This window comes from Lepidochelys kempii, chromosome 4, assembly GCF_965140265.1.
Source record: "Lepidochelys kempii isolate rLepKem1 chromosome 4, rLepKem1.hap2, whole genome shotgun sequence".
Taxonomy (NCBI): Eukaryota; Metazoa; Chordata; order Testudines; family Cheloniidae; genus Lepidochelys; species Lepidochelys kempii.
Genome location: NC_133259.1, coordinates 17,643,816 through 17,667,348, shown reverse-complemented (window position 1 = coordinate 17,667,348; position 23,533 = coordinate 17,643,816). Strand labels below are relative to the sequence as shown.

At 39.3% G+C, this 23,533-nt stretch overlaps 1 protein-coding gene across 9 annotated transcripts in view; it reads left to right on the top strand.

Annotated features, from left to right (window-relative positions):
• WDFY3 (WD repeat and FYVE domain containing 3) overlaps positions 1 to 23,533 on the top strand; it is a 262,278-nt gene that overhangs the window by 212,424 nt on the left and 26,321 nt on the right. For 8 of the 9 annotated variants that reach the window (XM_073340560.1, XM_073340559.1, XM_073340566.1 and 5 more), the window contains 12 exons: positions 2,385 to 2,542; positions 3,983 to 4,060; positions 5,729 to 5,956; positions 8,238 to 8,291; positions 10,677 to 10,845; positions 11,846 to 12,009; positions 16,764 to 16,912; positions 17,401 to 17,521; positions 17,966 to 18,051; positions 19,602 to 19,682; positions 21,206 to 21,260; positions 21,619 to 21,738. In XM_073340560.1, coding sequence (XP_073196661.1) covers positions 2,385 to 2,542; positions 3,983 to 4,060; positions 5,729 to 5,956; positions 8,238 to 8,291; positions 10,677 to 10,845; positions 11,846 to 12,009; positions 16,764 to 16,912; positions 17,401 to 17,521; positions 17,966 to 18,051; positions 19,602 to 19,682; positions 21,206 to 21,260; positions 21,619 to 21,738 — 1,463 coding nt within the window. The remainder of the gene's footprint in view (positions 1 to 2,384; positions 2,543 to 3,982; positions 4,061 to 5,728; positions 5,957 to 8,237; positions 8,292 to 10,676; positions 10,846 to 11,845; positions 12,010 to 16,763; positions 16,913 to 17,400; positions 17,522 to 17,965; positions 18,052 to 19,601; positions 19,683 to 21,205; positions 21,261 to 21,618; positions 21,739 to 23,533) is intronic. The other variant, XM_073340564.1, reaches the window with a different exon arrangement.

Sequence of the window (23,533 nt, the reverse complement as noted above, 5' to 3'; positions counted from 1 at the left end):
AAATCTACAGCAGTAAGAAGAAGGGGGCAGGCAAAGCTCCCTTGGTAATCAGAGCTCCATTATTGAGACAGCCCTGGGTAGGACAGACTTTCCGTGGTTAAGGTAGCAATGCACATAACATACGATGCAAAACGATAAAATCAAGGAAAATAAAAAATAAGCTACTTAACAGTATGCATCATCTATTCCTCCATGTGTAAACACAGGACTCGTTGCTATTACAGTACACTACAGACCTTACACCAGAGCCTGAACTCAACCTTCATAGCATGGCTGAGTTAAGGCATAGACACTATAAACCTGTGCTTAGGCTCCAGCTCCTGCAGACATGTGATTAAGTCAGAATCTAGGATTCCATTTATTTAAAATTAAAAATAAGTTTCTAGTTTCAGGAAAAGCTTGATAACACAAGCCAAGCATATCTGAAACAGTGTTCTGCCTGAGTCTGCAGACCACCTGAAACAGTGGTTCAAGGAGATGTGCATCTCACAGAGGTTGAGGGGTGCATCCCAAGTGCATCCACAGCTCTGGGAAACTCTACCAATGCCACCTCAACAGAGGACTCCCCCCCGGGTGACCCACATCCTACCCATACAAGTGTGTCTTGGCTGCTGGGTTTGGCCCAGTCTGCTTGCCACCCCTCCCTATTCCGGGGAGATGAAGGGGACCCCTGCTGCTACTCTCAAGGGGAGATGGTCCCTGTTGCTCCTTTTTGGGGGAGGGAAAGCTGACCTCATGCTGGCCCTTGACTCCCAGAGGAAAAGGAGACATCTGTCATCTCCACTTCAGGTGGGAGTTGGCAGAACCACAGTACAGTTTTGGGGCGTCAGAGGGGACAGTGTCATGGTATGTCTAAGCACCATATCGTTAGTCCAGCCCTGGCCCCTATGGATACCAACCTCAGCATCAGACTACTCCCTCAGCATCCCTCCTGCGTGCACAGCCCCTCCATCATGCTACCCCATTGTAACACTAGTTGTTGTTAATTGGTGTGTTTTGAGGGTAGTTTGGTAAAAGGAGTGTTGGATGGCTGGCAACCTTCGGGGGCATGGTTAAGGGTGTGTAGACTGTGTTGTACAGTAGTTATAAGGTCTGTGCCTGTGGATAGAGTACAAGAAGCTGTGCACTGTTAAGTGGGTTCAATTCTCATTTCCTTGCTTTTCTGGTTTTGTGTCCGGTATCTTGTGTGTAACAATCATACCTGTTCTACGCATTGAAAATATTTGTGAATTGATGTAGGCTCCATAAAAGTAAAAGCAACAAAAGTATGAGGAAAGTGTTTGAGAACTGCAGCTGAGCTGTCAGTTTCTATTCTCAAAATCTTCAGGGCAGAGGGTTGTGTGTTTTTGTCTGTGTTTAGAAAGCAGCTTATTGGGGATTGCCACAATATAAATATGCTATTTATATTTTGATAGCCCCAGCCTATCCAAAATCTGTTAGAAGCATTCCTTAGTACTTATTTCCATTGTTTATAATGTGAAAGAGAGAATGAAACTTGTCAGCTCTGTAGCTTACCTTTTGGTTTCTGACTCCCAAAACAAGCCTTCTTGGAAATGCTCTCTACTCCTTCAAGAGAGGTGCAAATAAGCATAACGAAAATGAGATGGAAAAATATTTTTGGCATACCTCCATTATTTTTACCTGGGAGTCTTCAAATTGATACTGAATACACAATTGATTATTCTACTTTTGCTGTCTCCTAAATGATAAATTTCTGAAAGAAAGGAAAAAAATAGCTGCATCTGTTCCACAAATTTAATTTCAAAATGCACCATTTCTATTTTTAAACCAATTTCATCTAGAAATCTTTTTCTCTTATTGCTAGAGAGACTCTTGATTGTTTCTTCATAATTTGCCTTGAACATGTGTTATAGTAAAGTTTGAGAAAACTTGTTAGTTTAGCAATACCTTTCTGTGCCATATTTCCACACTTGGATGGAATTAGGTATGATAAGTAGAAATAGCTGTGTGGGGAACTCGTATCATGTTTCAGGACAGAATGGAATGCCAACAGGAAAGCCAGATTTTCAGATTTGGGGGGGAAGGGTGGGGGGTAAATGGAAAGAGCTCTGTAATTGAATTTCTCTTCCATGGTATAAATGTTTGTCAAGAACAAACTGAGAGAGGTCCCTGGGTACGGTGAACATAAATGCATAGAACAAAACCTACCCCAGAGTTCAGGATTCTATGTGGATCCATCATGCTTTAAGGCTGTTGTTCTACTCGTTAAGAACCTCGTTGACTCATGGTTAACGCTATCTAATTGTATATGAAAATTGTTGGTCATTTTTTTAATTTTAAGAAAAGGGGGATGGGAATCGTGCTTAGCTAAGTAAAGTGGTAATTCTATCAGAAAAATAACATCAGCGCTCTCTTTAATATAGCCCATGAGAAGAAATGTATCAGTAGAGGGGAATCTTTAGTTCCAACCACACAATCGAAGCTTTCACGGGTCAGCAGTGGGTTTGGCCTTTCCAAGTTAACTGGATCAAGAAGAAACCGAAAGGAGAGTGGGCTCAACAAACATAATCTCTCTACGCAGGTAATTTGTATTGTTTTATTAAAGGTCACCTGTAAATACTTGGGAGAAAAATCCAGCAATTTCACACTTCACTGTATGTGATGAATGCCCCAAGTAGCAAGGGATAGAGGAGAAAAAAGTACCTTTTTCCCCCCTTTCTGAATATCCAGACTTGGTCACTCCTGCTCCATAAGGCACGCTAGTAAGCCACTTTAAGCAGCAAGTTATTCCATTGTAGTCAGTGGAACTGCTTACATGCTTTAAGTTACACCTGTGCTTGAGGGCTTCAATAGATTGGGTCCTAAACCGGTAATGTTACATCATCCCAATTTGCAAAATCCAGCTGCAGTAAACTGGAGTCAACCCATGGAAGTAAGGTGGGTGCTTGGGTTTTTAACAGTGTTGTATGGTTTAGTGAAGTTTGATGGTAGGTTTCCTTTAAAAAGCATTACACTGTCCAGCAGTATTTTCTTTACTACAGAATACAACTCAATAAAAGATGATATCCCCCTGTATATGTCACAATAAAATTGTTGACTTCTGAAGCACCTCAACCATAGAATATATTAAAAAGAGTTTAACTTTACAAAACAGCACAGCGTTGTTGGTTTGTTTTTTTTTTAATTAAAATAAAATACATTTAAAAACCCACTCAGCCTCACGATAACCAACAGCACCATTGTTGTTTGCTGTTACCAGTGTAGTGTATGCTATGGTATCTCTTCAATTATCATGAATTTGTCTGGATGTTAGAACAGAAGAAAAATGTGTATCTGGTTGTTTTAGCAGGTTGCTAATGGGTTCTTTCTTCCTGTGGGATAAAAGTAACTCCATCTGACTTCCTTTGGAGCTACTAATGTTCTGCATGGTGTGGAAGAGTAGAACCCTAGGTTGCCTAGTAGGTGTTCAGTGGCCTGTGTGAAATGAATTGGTGGTCTAGTCCATTTCCTGGTGGACAGGTGCCCATACCAGAAAAAAACATCACAGGTGTTCTAACTGGAACCCTAGATGTCCAGAGTGGAAGAGGGGCCAAAAACTGAACAGGGTGAAGAGTCATGCATTGGCAGAAAGCCATAGAACACAGAGGTCTTCAGTCTCCGTAGTCTGCAAACCAGGCACCATTCATAAGTTACCTTTTTTCTTTTTAAATTAACTGAAGTTTTAATTCATTTATTTGTTTAATGCCCCCTACCCTTTGGTATTTGGTGTATTTCTGGGATGTTTTCTAAGTATTTGCAGATCACCATTAAATAATACCAGCATGTGTTTAGTTTAGTTCAGAAAATTGATCATAAGTAAACTAAAGAATATGGTTGTATTAAATGGTTTGAAATCAATCTAATATATTTTTAAGAAGAAATTGATCTGTATGAGAGTTAAGGTGTTTTATCCATATATTTTGCAGTAAAAATCTACCTTTGTAAAATTGCTTTCTATATGTTCTGTCTCGTTTATGATTAGGAAATTTCCCAGTGGATGTTCACTCACATTGCAGTGGTTCGGGACTTGGTAGACATGCAATACAAAGAGTATCAAGAGGTAAGGGAGTATCCAGGGAATTAATTAGAATTAAGATGAGCCTATTAAACTGCATATACTGTCTCCCTAAGACACTGTACAAACACATAGTAAAAGAGTCCATGTCCTAAAGAGCTTAACGTTGAAACAGATAAGACAGACAACGTGACAGAGAGAGAGAGAATGGAGGCACAGAGAGCTGAAGCAACTTGCCCGATGTCACCCAGCAGGTCAGTGGCAGAGCTGAGACTAGACCCTAGGCCTCCTGATTCCCAATCTGGCATCCTATCCTCTGAACCACTGCCCATTATTAGCATGGGTTTGTGCATCAAATTAAAAAGAGATGCATGAGTCTTTCAGTACATTAATGAGGAAAACCTTTTTGTTGTAGCAGTCATTGCCCTTTTCATGTAATTTAATAAAGAAAAGGTATACTCTGAAAATAGTTTTCTAGACATTGACTTATTTATATAAACCATGCATGGCAATGGTGGTACTTGTGGATACATGTAAAGCGTAGTCAGTTGGACATGGGATCACTTTAGAGATTGTACTGGTGGGTAAATATTTCTCTGTAATGGACAATGAGTTTATTACATATTGGTTATTTTAATGTTTACAGTTTTTGCTTTAATATTTATAATAATACTCAAAGCATCAGATGGGAAGTTAAAGTTATAAATTACATGTAGATGCTTTAAAAAATGAAATAATCTGCAGTAAGGATGTCTGCAGTACTTAAACATCTATGAACCAGCGAAGCAATTCCTTCATGGGTAAAAGCAACATCCCATCATACTCCAGCTGAAAGGTTGTTTTTAATTATCTTTGAAGTAAGCTTTGGGGTTTGCAGTGTGGCCGTCCCACAAGAAAAGTAATGTGATCCACAGGAAATGATACATGATTTAGAGCAGATTTCAAAATATTTTTTCTCCAGTATTTAGAAATATTCTTATGACATTTGGGACAGAGTATCCTGTCCTAACGTTTCTGCAGTCTTGTAGCACTAGTAGTACATACATACATTCCATACATATAGTATACCATTTTATAACAGAAACAAGATTTTAGAGCAGTTGTTTCTAATCATGGTATCTATAGACAGTAGCAGCTGTTTACCAGATCTGTTCCTCCTGAAATGAAATCACAGAACCTAGCATTTTCTGCCAAACATCCAGCAAATCACATTTATGGTTAGGATCGCTTGCTGAGCAGCATGCTCTAAATTTGAGAAAACAGCTTCCTAGAGGAACAACCACTTGGAACCAACTATTAATATAGAGCTAATAGTTAATGTAATATCTTTATTATGTTTATGTATGAACAGTCAGAGAAGGGATTCAAAATAGAATTTATTTCTTCATTCAACAAAGCCCTTTCCAGAATACTTGCATTAATGTTATGCATCTTGTATGTTTATCATTTACAAGTAGCCTTAATTTAAAAAAAGAAAAAAGAAGCAGGCCCATTTGTCGCTGACAAAAAATGCACTATAAACCTTGGCCATAATAAATTGTTGCTGGAAATGTAATTAAAATAGCATTGAGCTGCTACTATAACTTCAAATCAAACTCTCTATTAACTATATAGTATTGTGTAGGTTAACCACAGTCATTTCTTTGAAACCAGAAGGTCTTTTGAAATGTTGTTTTGCCTTGGTTGTTAACCTGTAAACCTTTGTATTTACAGCGTCAGCAGAATGCATTAAAATATGTGACAGAAGAGTGGTCTCAAATTGAGTATGAACTATTAAGGGAGCGAGGTTTGTGGGGTCCTCCCATTGGCTCCCATCTGGATAAATGTATGTTGGAGATGACAGAGGGACCCTGCAGAATGAGGAAGAAGATGGTACGAAATGACATGTTTTATATTCAGTATCCTTACATGCCAGAAACTGAACAAGAGACAAATCTGCTGGTAAGTGTACAGTATTTGAGTGTTTGTAATAGTTTTTAAGCCTTATTATTCTGAAGTGCAGTGTTTGTTTAAAAAAAATGCTCATCACAATTCATGAATTCAGCCTAGTTGGTATTACTGAAACTGGTGGGAAGATTAGCATGATTGGAATGTTAAAAATCCTGCCCATAACCTATGTGGGAGGGATCAAGTGGGCAGAAAGAGAGTGAAACGGCTCTGTGTCAAAAATAATACTACGTTTTTCCTAGTCATTAACAGCTCAGAAGCAAATTATCTTGAGTGCTTATGGATTGATGTTTGAACAGATAAAGTGCAAGCGGGGGTACTATTAGGTGTCTGCTACAGACCACCAGTGACGCTAGAGAACAGGATGACCCACTCCTTAAGCATCTGTCTATATTGTGTAGCAGAAAAAAACTGTTGTCACAGGAACTTCAATATAAATGATGTATGCTGGAGATCTCATGCTACCAATACTAAGACACTCTTTGAATTTCTAAAAATTGTAGATGACAAATTCCTAACGCAAAAAATGTTGCACCCACCTTGGGCAAATTCTATATTAGAGCTCTGGACAGGTAAAGAGGAATTGGTAACAGAAATAAAAATTAGTGGTTACTTAGGTACAAGTGATCATAATTTGATCATGCTGTTTACACATCATAAATGTGAAGTCCAAATCAGCAATATATATACACATTTGGTGCTTTAAAAGGCCAGTTTCATAAAGCTGAATACAATTTAACCAAATTGGTTGAGACTGTAAACAAAAAGTGTCTATTATAATTGGAAAATGTTTAGGACCATTTTACTAGATGCTTAAAAAGCAACAATTTCACAATTGAAAAAGAAGACTATGCTAGTTAAAAATCCAGTAAGTCTTAGAGGGCAAGTGAAAGAACCAATTTAAAATAATAATAATAATAATATTAAATAAATGGGAAAAGGGAGAAGTCGATAGCAATGAAGACGAATTAGAAGCTATGAATTGTGGAAAATTCATAATGGAAGGAAAGGGACACAAGGAGAAATCTGTGGCTTGCAGAATTAAGGACAATAAAAATTGTTTTAGTATATTAGGAATAAAAGGTATAGGTCTGTTAGTAGTATTAATTTCCTAGAGTGGTACATTTTCAAAACATTGCATGAGGAATTCGTTCTTAAAGTTTTCATGCATATTAAATTACCAGTGGCATAACTAAAACAGTGCAAGTGTTGCAGTCATGCTGGGGTCCAATAAGATGGAGCAGCGCTCTGGCACTTCACCTGATGCGTGGGGTCACTGTGCCACTCACTCAAATTTGACCTTGCCACCACTCCTTACAACAGAGGGGCAGCCAGACCAAATTTGAGTAGTATTGAGATAGGGTCTGCAGGGGTTGCAGCGCCATTCAGGTTTGGCCCAGCCACCCCTCCATCATCACAGGGACAGCTAAGCCAAATTTTGAGTGGTGTTGGAACCTGGGCAGGCCAAACTTGAATGGCACTGCAACCACATGCACCAGTTTGCAATGCCACTCATCACTCAAATTTGGCTCTCACTGAAGTTCCCAGGATGGTGGGCGAGGGTCTGGGAGCTGAGTTGTTGGTGGGCTGTGGGGAGTGCTGAAGGGGGGTGGAGGGGAGTTGTGGGGCAAGTGGGGGATGCTAGAAACCATGATGTTGGATGTAATCAAAATTTTAGATTCTGGAGTTGGGAAGGAGTTCCCTAATCTGTTATTGCACCGTGGCCCTCTAGAGGCTTGTTACACCACTGTAAATTAATGAGAGATTTTGGTGAGAAGTGTAATTTATCTCATCCACTTCAGTAATTCTGAGCAAAATGGGTATTGTATTCCATTAATATAGATCAAACTCTAGGCCTACTGACCTAGATTAGTGTGCACACCTGAATTGCACTCATGAAAATACTAATACATATGCATCAGTGTGTTTTTATGCACATGTGGGCCATGTGCAGAAGTACATGTGCCCTTTTGTAACACGGACAATTATTGGTTCTCAAAGAAGGTATGTGTTCCCCATATTCATTTTGGAAGTCGCTCTTTTCTTGAGAGAATCCTAATCATATAGAAATGAGTATTCAAGGTTTTATTTAAGCATTATGAATGAAACCAATTAATAATGCAATGTCCTGACCACACTAGGCTAGTTTAGATAGTGAATATATTTCACTCTTAGTTGGAGTTATATGTACACGCAAAGAGGAGAACATACCATCAGGCATTCTTCCCAAAAGTAATTTTTTCTGATATGTTTATACTTAATGCCCTGTTTTCAGTCTGACTTCTCAAGTAAACCTCCTGAGACACCTGATGATACCATTCCTCAAAAGGTAAAGAAACAAAATTACCCACTGAAAGAATGTCAAACAAATACAAATGTTTTCCTGCATGCTAGGCAAACTTAACAAGGCTTTTACGATTGGCTTTCAACGTTGTTCTTTCAGTAAATATTTTCAGGATTAAAGGTTTCCAATATTCACACCTAGAAGATGTTGCTGTGTTTTCTTCAGTCTTCACTTCGTATAATGTTCTGTAGCTCTTGCCTTCTTTGCTGCACACTAACAGGCTGTGTTGGGCTTACTCTCACTGTTTTCACTGTACATGTGTATTGGCTTGGGATCTGAATTAATGGATTATGGAACATGTTTAGTAATGGGCAATGTGGTAATTTTGTGTCACTTAGGAAAACTAACACCACTATTAAAATACTTTTTTTATTTGGTCGTTGATTATTTGGAGCATGCCTATCCCAACTGTATTTCAAAAGTGTCTTATGCTAGTAGAGGGTTTAGAAAGTGTTCCCCATAAAAAAGAAATAATATTTTTTGGAATAGTGGGGCTGTAACCATTTTGTTGTTGGAACTAAAATCAAAATTTTGATTTCCCCTTTTCCCCCAAATCCTTTCCTTCTTCTATAGCTTTGTCATTAGAAAATAAGGTGTATAATGTAATGAACTGGTATTATGTTTCAAAATATCAAACATACCTCAAAAGAAATTGGAACGTACACATTACTGGCCATTCTATATACAAGTATAAATGTAATTTTGCTTTCATATGCAACTGTGTTCAGTCGTGCCCATCACTAAGTATGGTATGTGGGATTCATTCACTTCTTTTGAATTAGACATGTTGTTAAGCTCAAATGTGTGAAATAAAAGTGGTTATTATTTAAGATGTTAAATGTAATGGTTTATATAGTTACAATTATCCTTTCTGTCATTTTAATTGTTTGGTGGTTTTTTTGGGGGTGGAGGTATTGTTTGGGTTTTCCCCCCATAGGTTGTTCAATGATTATTTCCGGAAAAACACTATGGCAATAAATATTGTCATTGTAACAGCCATAATCCAGTTATCTGTTGCTAACGCACCATGACGCATGGTTTGTCACTCTTCTCCTACATGAGTCAGCTACTCTAAACAGATCCCTAACAGCTTTACGTTTTGGAGTAGATAGTATTAACTGGAAAATCTCCATATCGGTACCCTGCATCTTTTAATATTTTAGCACATCTGTTCATAGCTGTGCTATTTTTGTCTACATGAGTTTTTGTATTGCCCAATATCAATAGGTAAATTACATGAAGAGTAATTGAAAACCACATTTTTTTCCCAATAATTATTACAGGAGCACATGAAGGAATACCTACACTCATTAGATTGGCAGATGGTAGTGTATGACACCACACTGGGTTTATGCTAATAGTTCTAGAATGGACAGGAACAATTATTTGTTTTCATGGAAAAAGTGTGATCAAATAAAGATTTTTTTAAAGTTCCAGAGCTTAACTCATATAAAAGCTGAGTTTTTTAGCAATTTTTTTTTCTGGCAATAGCCACAGAAGAAAACCTTCACTACAGATTCCAAATCTAACTTTTCCACATCCACATAAATTAGTTCATTTTTTCACTTCGGAAAGAGGCACATTGCTCATTTCATCCTTACCTCTTTTTATCCCCAACTTTACTTCTGTGACCACCCTAGTGTGTTTACTGTCCTGATTTTGTTATCTGTCTTTTTAATTATAGTAAAGTCATTGTAATCAGATGTTTAACACAAGAATTAACCTTCAGAAGAAACCTGTGTAACATACATTTGTAGCCAGAATTTCCGTTTAGGAGCTGGAGTTACTGAGATAATTTGCAATAGTTCTCCCAAGGGGACAGTCTGCAAATTAGTTACATTAGTTAAAGATTAACATCTTAGGCCTTCTCCTGCCACCACCACAAGTTTGCAGAATATTAGTTAAACTTTAGTTTCCTTAATTAAATGTTTGAGTCTTAAATCCAACTCCCTGGCTATTGTGTGATTTAATGCACATCAGTATGTACACATTTTTACCTTTCTTTGTTGTATGCATTTAAACTAATGCATATATTGTAGGGAATGACAAAATAGATAGATAAATCTTAAATGCAAGTTTGTCTTTTTGTGGCAATTCATAACACACAGGCCACATTTAAAAGCTCTGTATTTCAAGTTTGGTCATCATTTCCCAGTCTGATCATCATTTCTGAGACTGAATAGCTTCCTTGCAAATCCACTTAGGAATTAAATCTTATATTTTATCCATAGGTTTTAACTGGCTTATGATTGACCACAGATAAATACATGATATTGTTGAGCATGTAATGTGCACACAGTAGTCTTGGAAAAATTTCATTTCAGTTATTAGAGAGTTGACTTACTAATATTTCATTCATTTACTTCTAAGAAACCTACTCGTTACCGAAGAGCTATAAGCTATGACAGCAAGGAATATTACATGCGCCTGGCTTCTGGAAATCCTGCTGTTTTCCAAGATACTATAGAAGAGAGTTCAGAAGGTGAAGCCACTCAGCAGGAGCCAGAACATGGTGAAGACACTATTGCAAGAGTTAAAGGTAAATTCATCGTTCTCTCTGTGTTTTGAAATAACCTATTTGATGTTAAACTTTTAACTTTTTTAAACTTGCTTCTCCCTGAATAAGTCTGGATTTCTTCAAATTACCAGAGCTGTATAAATGAAACATAAAGGGTCCTGTAGGTCCCCATTTTACTGCCACAACTTTAGGCAGTTAATTTTGAGATTCACGTGTTTTTGAAAGGTGACTTCAGTTACTACTATCATCAACCAGACAACAAGAACCTTTTAAAAATGTATGTATGCACACATGCACAAGGGAGTTGAGTTTAAAATAACTGGGAAAGAATTAGATAAACAGTTGTTCTTGGGGGAAAAAATCCTTTCCTTTACATTCATAGCATTTGTTAGAGTTGGGGGAGACGTTAGTTTTAAGTCACTGTCATGTCCCTTCTTGATCTAAAAGTCCTGACTAATCTGCTTGAAATCACAGAAAATTACAGAAATGTTAAGAGAACACACAACTACAACACACTTCACGGAACAGAAAAAAGCAAAAAATAGTGTGTCCAGTGTGTCAGCTCAATAGTGTGTCCAGTGTGTCAGCTGGATTTTAAGGTTTAACAGCTCTTCTCCCATCTGGCATGTCTTATCTGGTGATAGGCTTTCAAGTTCTCTGTTTCTGCTGCCAGAACCTCACCCCATCCACTCACCATGCGTGCACACAGCTCTATGGTCATTTGGGACAGCAGAGATGCCAAGATGTTCAGGCTCGAATATGTAAAATTAAAAGTAAGAGCTAGAACAAGGTGGGTAAAAAGGGGAGAAGTGTCAGTTCAGGACCTGCTCCCGCAGTAGAAAGGCAGTAGTATTGGTGATAAAGATTGAGGTATAGTGGGAAACTTGCACTGTATTGACTAGCACTGCTATTGGTTTATGCCAGTTTGATTACATTCCCACTTATTGGACACCCCATATATATCCCCCAAAACCCTGCAGTGTTTGTCAATACATTGATTGCCTCTCTGATTACTATGCAGGTCTGGTAAAGCCTCCTCTGAAGAGATCTCGCTCTGCACCTGATGGAGGGGATGAGGAAAACCAGGAGCAACTGCAGGATCAAATAGCTGAGGGTAGTTCTATAGATGAAGAAGAAAAGACTGATAATACAACTTTGCTTCGACTGCTCGAGGAAGGAGAGAAGGTACAGTACTTCAGAAATACTGATCAGTTACTTTATCTGGATTTCTACTTTGTGCCTTTCTCTGATTTCTCCAGGTGTGAATATTTAAAACACGAACACTGATCATACATGTCGAAAGGAAAATTTAAAAAAAAGTCCTAAAATGACCTCCCTAACTCTACCCTTTCATTCACTACATATCTCCAGTAAACCTCTCCTCCCAGTGTCAGTCCTGGAGAACAAGCAGATCTTACACTAGGCCTGATGGTCACCAAATATAAGATCTGGTGGGCAGTGGGCAAGTGCATTCTTAGTCAAGGATGGGTCATTCTGCCTCCAGACCCCTTTCTGTTAGCTTAAGCATCCCAGGTGTCTGTACCTACCATGATATCACACAAGGAGAGAGGAATCTGTCACAGAACCAAAAATGAAAACCATCTCATGTCTAGGACATTTAAATAACAATGTGCCAAATAAGCATTACTTACAGAAAACTACATACAATAGATATGAAAATATTAATATAACAATCTTGATTTACTCAAATTCATCTCCCTTCATCTTATACCAGCCTCAAATGTTAAAACATTACAAACATGTATTTTATTCTTAAGAACATTAAAAGGCTGCTCTGTGATTGCGTTGGGTTCCAAGTTTTGTTGGTCTGATGAGAACCTCTGAACAAGCATGTAATCAAGGATGGGTAACACATTGATGGACTAAAGCTTGAAAATGAAGCCCAGGAAACATGAGCAATGATTAAACTCGTTGTACGTGTGTAATACCCCCAATATTTTAAAAACAAAAATATTTTTAGCTTGTATTTTGTGATCACAGCATAGCTAGTTATTTTGTTTAAATCTGTTTTATTGCAGTAATTCAGTTATGGTACACAACTTCATGAGTGTATTTTTTTTCACCGTGACTGATTTGTTTTAATACTGAAAAAAATATATTCAAGCCCTGACATTTCACTTTGATTGTATTCTGTTGTATTTTTCTTGTCTGTTACTGAATGTTGCTTAAAACATGAGATGCTTTTATGCTGTCCAGTTGCAGACCTTTGCAAGAAAATAGCACTAGTACAATATGTATGATTCAGACCTGCGTACCAGCAGGGCAACAAAATGTAAGCCACATTATGCCTCTTCACCAGTGTGCATTGGGGATTATATGAGGTGGTGTCTCAAGAAAAGGGTAAAAAGGGCCATCGGTGACCTTCCTCCCATACTCTTGCTGAGCTGGGGGGAGATGAGTTGAATCTTTGCAGTGGCCCCCAGCATATGTGAGAGTACACATGAATACATACACTGTCTCTGCTGCTCCTACCTTCAAAATGTGAAAAACTGACCACTAATGAATTCTCCTCGAATCTGTCTGCTACAGCAGTCTGGTAGCATATATCACCTTATAAATCTTGTTTAGTTTTTTTGACATATCCAAGTGATTGTTTATAAATATGAATGAACATACTGTCACAAGTGCCATAAAATAGGGACAATTTGTTCTTATTCCCTATGGAAGGAGTATATGTATTGCGCTAATTTTCCTGAAAGATTTCAGCACCCTCACTAGCAAGCATCTCTCTCCTAATTTCATACACCACTTTGAATTTTTTCCCTTTAAGTCTACAGTTGATTGTTGACTCCTGCATGATTCTTGTGTTGAATGCTGTATGATTTTGCTTTGCTGAACAGGGTGATGGTGCTGAATGTTGATTCTTCTTCGCGTAGTGTCCATATGGGTGTTCCACTTCAGGTGCGCACCCGCCTCTCAAGCCCTTGATCAGAGATTTTCAGTTACCAGTGTGTGTTCAGCGCACACGTGTGCCCTACGCCTCCTCATGCTGGGTACCGAGGCTATATAGGGGTGCACGGGCAAACCGCCCTCAGTTCCTTCTGAACTGCCTGGGCCTGAGATGAAGCCCTAGCATGTCTGCTTTGAGTGTGCCTTGACTTTCCTAATATTTCTATAGTGGTTGAGGTAATTTTTATAGTTAGTTGTTAGTATATTTATAGTTAATTTGTTAGCTAAGTAGTGGGAGGGTTGTTTTACCCCTCCTTTTCCTCTTGGGGAGACTTTTTTTTTTCCCTAGCAGGGCGTGCCTGGCTCACTAGGTTTTAAACGATGCCTCTCCTGCTGAGAGGCTATTCCTGTGAGTGCTGGCCACTCTACGTGTGTCCGTTGCTTGGGGGAGTCCCACGTCTCCCAGGAGCACAACTTCTGCCTGGCCCTCAAGTCCAAGACAAGGAAAAACAGGGAGATTAAACTCAGACACCACCTGAGTCTGGTCAGGAGACTCCTCTTCCCTCCAGTACATCTGTCTCCGACTACATCCAGTGCCGCTTCTACCTTTGTGCAGGCTGCCCTTGAGAAAAGGAAAACTTAGGAAGCTTCAGGGAAGGCTTCCAGAAAAAGGAGGATGGACTCTCACCTTAAGAAGCCAGCTCTGTCTCCGAAGCCTCGACCTCTCGGGTCAATACCGTTGAGTCAAAAGACAACTCCTCCGATACCGCAGGGCTATAAAGTCCTGGAACACAAAGGAGAGAGATGGCACCAGTAGGGCATCGGTACCTTCTACTAGCAAGCAGGGTAAACATAGATGCTTGGGACTGGCCCCATCGAATTCCGCCCATCCATCTTTACCTATGAATTCGCCCAACTCTCAGTACCTGTGCATGCCGTGTCCTCGTCACTGAGCAAGCAATGACGTCAGACGCCACTGATGTCCACATCGGTACTCTCACCATTGGCAGTACTATCGGCTTCATCTACCGTGTCAGTACTGATCCTCTACTGGGTACCACAGAAGTTCAGATATACTAAGGACCTCTCAATAACCGATGAACCAGAGTCCCCACTCTTCATGGGTACTGAGCACCTCTTTGTATGGATACTCCGAACTCCAGACCACTATTACCTTCATCATCCAAACTTGTAATCTCATCAAAAAAATATCAAGTTAGTTGGACAGGATCTGTTTTCTTTAAACCCATCTTGAATGGCATTAATTACGTTACCCTCCCTTCATTCTGAATTAATCAAGTCCCATATCAGCCACTCCATTATCTTGCCTGGGATTGATGTAAGGCTTACAGGCCTATACTTACCTAGGTCATCCCATTTACCCTTTTTTTAAAATTAGCACATTAGCTATCTTTCATTCGGTCTTCTGGAACTTGTTCCATGCTTCAAGTGCTTAATGAAAATGGACGTTAACAGTCCAGCGAGCTCCTCAGCCAGCTCTTTTAAAAATCTTGGATGCAAGTTATCTGGACCTTCTGATTTTAAAATGTCTAATTTTAGTAGCTTCTGTTTAACATCCCCCAGAGATACTAATGGAATGGAAAGAGGGTTGTCATCACCATATGATGAGACTACTCCATGTTTTTTTGCCAAATATAGAACAGAAATATTTACTGAACACTTCCACTTTTTCTGCATTATTATTGATAATTCTCCATTGCCATCTAGGACCAATACCATTCTCAGGATTCTTTTTGTTCCAAATATATTTTAAAAACTCCTCCTCCTTTGTCAAACGTTCCTTTGTAAAGAAAATTAAAGCAAAATCTGTTTATCCAATTCTAAATTAGATTAGATTAAATTACAAAAACAAAAAACCTTTCTGCTTGGTAAAGACAGTTGCATATACACATAATTTAGTGCAAAATTGGCTGAACTGTACAAGCTGGAACTTTCCAGGTTGCTTATTTTTCACTGTAATGGTGGTTCAACATAGTTAAGTTTAAAAAAATTGTAAATAATTGGAGCAGGAGGTTCCATTAACACATGAACATTGTGTCCAGTCCTCATTGTGTAGTTATGGGAATGCTTCGCTCACTGTTGAAGTGGACTGGCTCACTATGTGACTGAACAACTTTCTTAAAAGAGAGAGGAAAAAAAACTTCAAGATAATTAGCCTGAAGTATTGCAAAAAAACAATCTACACTATTTCAGTACACCTGTTATCCAGTCTACGTTGTTCATCTTAAGGTATATGGGAAACAGAAAATAATTGAAGTTCTTTAACAATAGTATGTAACCTATTATTGCTGTTGTTGTAGTTAGAATACCTCTTAACTGAAGATCATAGTCCAGTACTACTTGGCTTGTAGACAAGGTAGAATTAAAATTAATTTGCATATCAAACTAAGCTTGGAAAAGTCTTCAGTTTTCGTATACACTGCCCAAATCTCTGATTAAAACATCTTTTAAGAACATCAGTTGTTGTGCCTTGCCGTGGTTCCATTAATCCTTTGTCAGTGTCTGTGTTGTTTCATTCCTGGTTCTTCTGATAGATTACCATAGTTTAGTTTGGTGTTTATTCTGTGGGCTAATGGAGAAAAATAGTCTCCCATTTTAATCTACATTTTGTTGGTTATCGTTTAAACAAATGGAACACAACTGTTTTAGGTAATATTAGTAACAGACTCTTATATCCTAGTAAATTTTCCTTTTATTGAATCCCTGCTTTTATTCTTTTATGGATACAGAATACAGTAGAAAGAAGGGAGTATATGATTTCATGTATATTGATGTATATATATCATTTGTTCTGAATTGTACACAGTTTTATTATAGCCCATTTGTAGTTCATTTGTCTGATGTGTCTTTATTATATTTTTAATTAATAAAACAAGTAGCACAGAATTGCTGTATTTACAAATAAGAAAATATTGTCTGGGAGAACAAGCCATAAGTTCCAACAAGGCAACAGACTGAACTTGAGCTAAATTAAACTGCTTTTGCTAATCCTATGGGTTTCATTACAGATTCAGCACATGTACCGCTGTGCTCGAGTTCAAGGTCTAGACACCAGTGAGGGACTCCTTCTCTTTGGTAAAGAACACTTCTATGTGATCGATGGGTTTACGATGACAGCTACCAGGGAAATACGGGATATTGAGACACTGCCTCCAAAGTGAGTGGATTAATAGTCAGTTTAGCTTGTTTAGTAAATAGACAAGAAATAATTTTGTGAAAGATTGAAGAACAAAACTCTATAGTATCAAACTTAGAAAAGTCATGTGAACTGCACCTGATTCCACAATTGTAGATTGATATGCACAGAATTATGTATAAATAATGTGTTATTTAGCCATGAACTCTACTTTCTTTTTCAGAGCACTGATGTCATGATTTTTGCTCTATTATTGTTGGTTTTATTACTTATACTAAATCATAGAAAATTGTAGTTCAGAATAAATATAATTAAGTTAACCTTTGGAGAATCGTTTAAAACTTTTGTTCACTGAGTTACAATAGTAGTTTTTCCTCTGTGATGACTTTAAAAATAATAAGATTTATAGTTGCGGTCTGCCTGGCTTAACAAACTCCATAAAGTTGAAAAATAGTTTTTGATATACATTGGTGGTCATTTTTAACTTTACTTCCTCTGGTTACCTACAGTCTGCATGAGCCAATTATACCAAGAGGAGCAAGGCAAGGTCCAAGTCAGCTTAAAAGAACATGCAGTATTTTTGCTTATGAAGATATCAAGGAAGTACATAAAAGGAGATACCTATTACAGGTGACTCTTGTATTGTTTGGATTGGATGAGGATGGAGAGAATTTAGCCAGCATTGTTTATTGAAAGTGTCATTTTAAAAAAAAATAATAATTTCTGGAGGTTTTCAGCAACGTGAAAGTGAGGCCATTTGGAGTCCCAAAATATGGATTGAGTTGCCTAAAATTAGGCATCCAAGTTTGAAAATGTTGGCATATATACTTTTTACTAGAGGACAGAGTGTATTTTAATGTTCTGGAAATAGACTTACAGCACTGATTCGGGCAGTTTTTAAGTTAGTTGGTGTGGTCATTGTCAACCTTTCACTATGGCTAAACTGAGGTCACCAAACTTATTTCACTTGTGAGCTACAACAGCTGATTCTAAGAGGTGACACACTAATTCATTAGTCCTATTGTTTGTAACATCCTTTGATATCCATATTTTTCCTCTGTCCTTTCTTTCCAGCCAATTGCTGTTGAAGTTTTCTCAGGAGATGGACGGAACTATCTTCTAGCTTTCCAGAAAGGAGTTAGAAATAAAGTCTATCAAAGGTATTCCAAAATGAGTTAAATTACAGTGATCTAAACTAGTAGTATTACTGTTTTAAAAAAAAAAAAAACTGAGCATGATTAGTAGTATTACTGTTTTTTAGTCTCAGACATATTTTGAAATTATTTTTGATAGCTATATTAGAATGGGCATAAGCCCCAGGAAAATGCAGACCACACCACATTACAGGTTTAATCAATTTCATTGCAGGATATTTCAGGCTCTGAAAATACCATACTATAGGCACTGCAGAGAAACTGTACCAGTTAGTTAATCCATGGTCTGTCGATACTGTATTGTATATGACACCCATGTAGCACAGAGAAGGGCACAACAGAAATACCTAGAAACATTTGATGAGTTTTCTGCATTGTTTATATGTAATGCACATAGTATAGATATACTTGTAATGACTAACATGCCTGTCCCTGAGTGTTGGCTGAATATATTGTCTCTATATTTGGAAAACCTGAGTTTGGATTACTCTCTGGTGACCTGGATATGTTATATAAATTAAATATTAAAATTTTGGGATGGGAAAAGAAGATTTTGCTGTTGCACAGAGAGCTTCTCCAGGCACATGAAGAAGAGGGCTGTGTGTACCGCTAAAATAAGTTCGCTTGTGGATTTCAGACAAAAAGTGAGATGTGAAGAACAAATGAAAGCCACTAGACATCTTATATCTGTTTCTGAAGGAATGCAGCTCAAGGTTGGATGAGAAAATGAGAGCCCACCCTTTCATGCCATGACATCTTGCTCTCTGAAAAAGAAAAGAATGTTGGTTTGTCTGTGCAAGAAAAGAGGTTGACGTTAGGTCCTTCTTCAGGCAGAAGGTAGACCTACAGACCTCAACCAGCTGAGTCAAGGTTAAAAGTTTTAACCCACATCTATGCTGGAGATAAGGTTTGTGGTTAGCTAAAATACTCCAATCTTACCTCAGCCTCTGTTCTAGTGCAGACAATAGAGATGGTTAGAAAAATTTGACAAAACACTTCTTCAGAGTTTTCCATTTCATCAAAATTGAAACTTTCCACCAAAATGGTTTGATTTTTATGAAGGTCCGGTGGAATCCTGCCACCTCAACTGAGTCAAATAGACTGGTGCATCGCCAAGGGTGAGAATGAGAATCCTTCTCAGAATGCCTGAAAACAAGAAAAAAGCCAAAAAAACTCCCCACCTGGTCATCTTTCCTGAGCTTTCTTGAAGAAGGGAAATTCTGTGTTTTGGATCATGTTCACCCCAATCAAAAGCAGAGAGAGACAATTCTTCTGGACATAATTGAGACTATGGGGAGGAAGTTAGTGTCTGCTATTGGTATCCAGAAAGACTAAACTTGCTACACGTGTTAAATATGAGATTGAAATGTCTAACTTTGTTTGCAGATAGGAGATTGGGAGAGTGAGAGCGGGTAGTTAATTTTTTCAAAAGAATTTACATGGCTGCTTGGAATCAAGTTGCCACTTGAATTGAGTTTTGGTGGTTGGATTCTCTTAAATAAAAGGTACACATGGAACATAAATATAAATTAATTTTATTCTTTTAACTAATACAGGTTTTTGGCTGTGGTTCCATCTTTAACTGACAGTTCAGAGTCTGTGTCTGGACAGAGACCTAACACCAGTGTAGAACAAGGGTATGTGGTTCTCGTCCTAAAAATCTATTGTTCAGAATGTCAAGTGAAGAGACTTGTTTTCAGTGTTTGTTGTAGGCATGTTGGTCCCAGGGTATTAGATAGGCAAGGTGGGTGAAGTAATATCTCACCAAGCTCATCATCAGAAGCAAGCTCCCTACAACTCAAAGAAGCACCAGTCCCTGCTGTAACAACAGATGCAAAGCCTGCAGACATGTCTCCACTGCTACAGTGATCAATGCCCCCCCACACACACACAAAAACAACGCACCTTTCAATATTCAGGGGCCCTCCACATCCCTGTCCCAACATGTGGTGTACCTCATCCAGTGCACTAAGTGCCCCAGTAACAGCTGTAGGTGAAACCAGAGAATAGCTACACTCTCAAATGAACTCTCACAGAAAAATGATAAGAGACAAAAATACCCTGTCACCAGTGGATGAGCACTTTTCACAGAGTGATCGCTTTATATCTGACCTATCAGCTCTTGTCCTAAGAGGAAACCTGCACAACACCTTCAAAAGACAAGCCTGGGAACTTAAATTCATAATTTTGCTAGACACTAAAAATCATGGTCTTAATAAAGACCCGGGATTTATGCCTTATTACAACCATTTGAAACCCACTAACCCCCTTTTTTTTGTCCTATGAGTGTCGAGGTGTTAACTGTCCACTTCACCTTGAATGGTCTCTTACAACATGTTAACTCCTTGTGCTAAACAATCTGTTCCAGCTTGTATTTAGCTGTGACCACTCTGAGTGCCTTTTCCTGACCTGAAGAAGAGCTCTGTGGAAGCTCAAAAGCATATGTCTCTCACCAACTGAAGTTGGTCCAATAAAAGATATTACCTCGCCCACCTTGTCTCTTTAAATAAAGAGACTTATGTTATTTAAAGTTCTGGATCTTCTGGAGAACTATGCATCTTCCGTGCTGAACTGCACTGCCTTGAGCCAGACCAACAAGAGTGATTGGAGATGCTAGGTCTAAAAATGCTGATCATCAGGAAGTTGTTAGTGAGAAAAAGAAAAGGGGAATTCACATAAAACTTTTGATTTTACAAATTGCCTTTAACGTACAAATCCTGTTGGCACCACTATTTTCCAACAAAAGTTATGTATATTATGTGAATTAACATTCTTAATAAATTAATTTGTTTACTGTTAAATAGATTTCAGCATGAAAAAGAACTTGATACAAGGTATTAAATAGCTGCTCTTAATGTGGGTGTTATAAGGTTAATTTGTCCTTGCACTGAAATGCATAGTTAAATGTTTTAATTACCTTTGTTCAGAAGTCAGCTAACATTTGTGCACTGATTTATGTAGACGTCAATTTGATAGGCATTGTACAACATTGGTAAGGTATAGCACTAGCAGATCATTGATACTGCAATTGTTATAATTCTACAGATTAAAATTTAGGTATTCAAATTCTAATGCTTTAAGTTTTGTACCATGTTACAAAGATGCAGCCACAATATTGCTGCTCAATAGAAAAACACTGACACTTCCTTATTCCGATTAGGTCTGGCTTGCTTAGCACTCTAGTGGGAGAGAAATCTGTGACACAAAGATGGGAGGTAAGTATGAGGGTTTTACTGTGCTTATATTGTAGGAAGAGCCAAAATTTATAGTCATATGCAATGAAATATTTGAATAAAATTTGCTCATGTTCAGTAGGTTGAAAAATATAGTACCCCGGAACACTCCTCTCCATAGCAAATTGTTTTGCAGTATTTTGAAAGAAACAAAAACTGTTTGCACCATTAGAAGTGTGAGACAAAACAATGCAGTAAATATCAGAGAGAGAGAATTTTCCCAAATCTTCTATGCTGTAGTTTCTACCTTGTTAGAGAACTGACCACAGTGAAGATCTGCCAATTTAAGTGTTTGATTATTCTAAAATGAACTAAAATGCTAATATTTATCCTTTTTAAGAGAGGAGAAATCAGTAATTTCCAGTACCTGATGCACTTGAACACTCTGGCTGGCAGATCCTATAATGATCTCATGCAGTACCCTGTCTTCCCCTGGATCCTTGCAGACTATGATTCAGCGGTAAATATGAAAACTTATCTATGTCATGCTAATATTTGTACATGCTTATTTTTAAGGTGTGCTAACATTATAGTTGGTTCACATTACCCCAGTGGAGCTGGGACCTATTCCATTTTCCAAATCTTTAATTTGTTTAGTTTCTTATGCCACTACACATATTCCTACAATGAGCTCCACGCAGGCTTTGACCCCTAAGTCCCACTGTGCAGAGTCCCACTGAAGTTAATGCAGCTCTGCACAGACAAGGAGGACTGTTTACAAAGAGCTCATTGCAGCCCCAAGTTTTTTTGCATGCTGGCCTGGTGATTGACATGGACAGAAATGCAGTGATGCTTTGTGTCATAAAGTTGTTTCTTGTAAATCTCCACCATAATTTTCTAAACTGTTTCCCTGTGGCTTTTGTGACATAGCGCAGCGGTTCTCAGCCAGGGGTCTGCGAAGCCCTGCAGCTGAAATCCAGACCCCGAGCCCCAGCACCCCCCGTGCAGCTGAAGCCCCAGTCACTGGCTCCCCCAACAGGGCTGAAGCAAACAGCCCATAGCTACCCCCTCCCTGCACCATGAGCTACCCCCCAACTTGCACACAGCCCCTAGCTACTCCCTGCCTGCACTCTGAGCTACCCACCCCCGCCTGCACGCAGCCCGTAGCTACCCATCTCCCTGCACCATGAGCTACCCCCTGCCTGCACACAGCCCCTAGTTACCCCTCTCCCTGCACTCTGAGCTACCCCCCCAATTCGGACACAGCTCCTGGCTACACAGCCCCTAGTTACCCCCTGCCTGCACCCTGAGCTACCTCCTGCCCGCACACAGCCCCTAGCTACACCCCTCCATGCACCCTGAGTTACTCCCCAACTCGCACACAGTCCCTGGCTACACCCCTCCCTACACCCTGAGCTAGCCCCCTGCCCTCATGTAGCCCTTAATTACCCCCTGCCCGCACCCTGAGCTAGCCCCCTACCCGCACACAGCCCCTAGGTACCCCTCTCCCTGCACCCTGAGCTATCCTCCTGCCTACACAGAGCCCCTAGCCAGCCCCTCCCTGTACCTGGAGTTACCCCCCTGCCGGCACACAGCTCCTAGCTACCCCCGCCCTCCCTCCGCCCCCAGCGCACCCTTAGCTGTTTTCAAACTTTTTGAACTGAGCGCCCCGCCCCACCCATCCCTTTTCTTCTAATTTTTGGTTGCATCGCCCAGAACCCAGATAGGCTGGGTAGCCTGCTGAGGTGAGTCGGGGTAGAGGAGGAGCTCCCTCCCCAGACCCTGCTGTGTGGAGCTGGCTTGAACCCAACTGGCCTGTGCCCCCCACCCCTTCAAAATAGAAGTCAAACTACCCCTATGCCCGAGGGGCCTGCCCCCACCCAACTCGGAGCTCCTACTCTCCCGCTGGGCCCTGGAGGTTTTATATCGTTTGTGGGGAAGGGGCTCAGAAAGAAAAAGATTGAGAACCCCTGAAGCATCCCTGTTTGGGAGACATTGCAAAGTCTCTCAGGGAGTTTAGCCCCAACCTTATGAAAGTGATGAACCTAGTTTTGGAAAAGGGAAAAAGTGATATTAATGTTAGTTTGGGCAATACCTCTGGCTAGTCGGTTTTGTACCGAAGGGTGGGCATAAGGTGCTGTGATGAAGACTTGCTGCTGAGGGTAGCTTTTGCGAGGAGAGTGGGGAGATATAAAGCACACCCACTATTAGAATGTAGTAAAGATATCTTCTTGAATTAGGCTGAACAATTATTTAGAAAAGCACAACTAACTGGATGAGCTAAATAATTGCTCCTGCTTACAATATGAGGCTCT